At 66.6% G+C, this 1,517-nt stretch overlaps 1 protein-coding gene across 3 annotated transcripts; it reads right to left on the bottom strand.

Moving 5' to 3' along the window:
* Positions 1 to 289: 289 nt before the first annotated feature.
* Positions 290 to 1,306, bottom strand: FOXB2 (forkhead box B2). Of its 3 annotated transcripts, none has more exons than XM_088054440.1 (2): positions 960 to 1,306; positions 290 to 866 (listed from the first exon to the last, which is right to left on the bottom strand). In XM_088054440.1, the coding sequence occupies exons 1-2, from the start codon at positions 1,304 to 1,306 to the stop codon at positions 290 to 292; spliced, it is 924 nt and encodes a 307-aa protein (XP_087910566.1). The 3 variants fall into 3 exon arrangements, with proteins under 3 accessions (XP_087910566.1, XP_005522704.2, XP_087910565.1); XM_005522647.2 differs by having other exon boundaries at positions 290 to 855; positions 949 to 1,306; XM_088054439.1 differs by having other exon boundaries at positions 290 to 1,306.
* Positions 1,307 to 1,517: the final 211 nt, after the last annotated feature.

Genomic DNA, 1,517 nt, shown 5'->3' on the forward strand with positions numbered 1-1,517 from the left:
CCTCAGGCTGGCGGGGAGAACTTCGCCCTCGGCCCTTTCCTCCGAGCCAGCCCCTTCGGCCCCGGCTGTGATTTTTCACATCGCCTCTCCACCACTAATGACATTTAACGACGATAAAAGGTCTTACCTGCGACCTGGCTCTCAAATAATCTGATAATACAAGATATAAACACAGACACCAGCAGAGGTATAGTCATGAGATCGATCGGGTTTCCGCATGCATGCCCTGGATCCCCCCGTCCTCTTCCCCGGGAGCCTGGGGGCTTCTCTCCCCCCGAGCCCCTGCTCTTTAGGAGTGCACCAGGACTGAGTGAAGGGAGCTCTTGCCCTCGGGGTTGTTGCTCACGGTCTGTTCCAGCAGTGATGCAGCAGCCGGGGAAGCGGAGGGGCAGATCTGCGAGGCGGCGACCGTCAGAGCAGGGATGGCCGAGGCAGCGGGCAACGCCGGAGCCGGCTTGATGGGCACCGGGACGGCTGGCATGGTCTGTGCCGGCGGGTGGCAGAGCGCCTTCACGGGCATGCCGAAGGGCCCGTAGTCGGGGGACACGGGTACACCGGTCACGGAGTCCATCACCCCCACGTGCGGCCACACGGAGCTCACCACGCTGCTGAGCTGGCTGGGCACCGGGTAGCCCAGGTGGTGCATCACCGAGGCCAGCGGTAGCCCGCCGGCCTGCAGCACACCCTTGTAATCTCTGCCGATGATGTTTTCGATGGCGAAGGGGTGCTTGAAGCCTGAGGGCTGGCTGCTCCCATAGGGCGAGAACTGCGGCAGCCTTCCCACCGCGGCGGCGGGCGCGGGCGCAGCCCCAGCCGCGGCGGAGCCCGCCAGCCCCGGCACCTTGCCCGGGGGAGGCGGCGGCGGCGGGTGCGGATGGAAGTAGTGCACCATGTGAGGGGTGGGCGCCGGGGGCTTGCCGGGACCGCCGCCGCCCGCCCCGCCGCCGCCGGGCAGGTGATGCTCGGGGCGCAGCACCTTGAAGCGCTTGCGGCGGCGGAGGAAGCTGCCGTTCTCAAACATGTCCCCGCAGTCGGGGTGCAACGCCCAGAAGCTGCCTTTGCCCGGCTGGTCGGGTCGCCGAGGGATCTTGATGAAACAGTCATTGAAGGAGAGGTTGTGGCGGAGGGAGTTCTGCCAACGCTGGGTGTGCTCCCGGTAGTAAGGGAACCGCTCCATAATGAACTTGTAGATGTCACTCAGGGGCAGCATCTTCTCGGCCGAGTGCTGGATGGCCATGGCCGTCAGGGAGATATAAGAGTAGGGCGGCTTCTGGTCGCTGTACGAACTCTTCCCCGGCCTGGGCATTGCCGCCCCGCCACAGCACGCCCGGGGCCGCACGATCCCGCCGCTCCGAACTAGACACCGCTCAATGCCGCGCACGGCGGGCTTGGGATCCGGGGACTTCACTGCCCTGCCCCGCCGCCGCCTCTACATCCTGGGCTCCACCTGCCCGGGCCACACGCGACAGCGACCGCCCGGCGGCCAGCCAGGGAACTCCGAGCTCGGCTTCCTCCAG

Source organism: Pseudopodoces humilis, chromosome 4 (genome assembly GCF_049639895.1).
Source record: "Pseudopodoces humilis isolate 2021_Gansu_Grassland_sample_001 chromosome 4, ASM4963989v1, whole genome shotgun sequence".
Lineage (NCBI taxonomy): Eukaryota > Metazoa > Chordata > Aves > Passeriformes > Paridae > Pseudopodoces > Pseudopodoces humilis.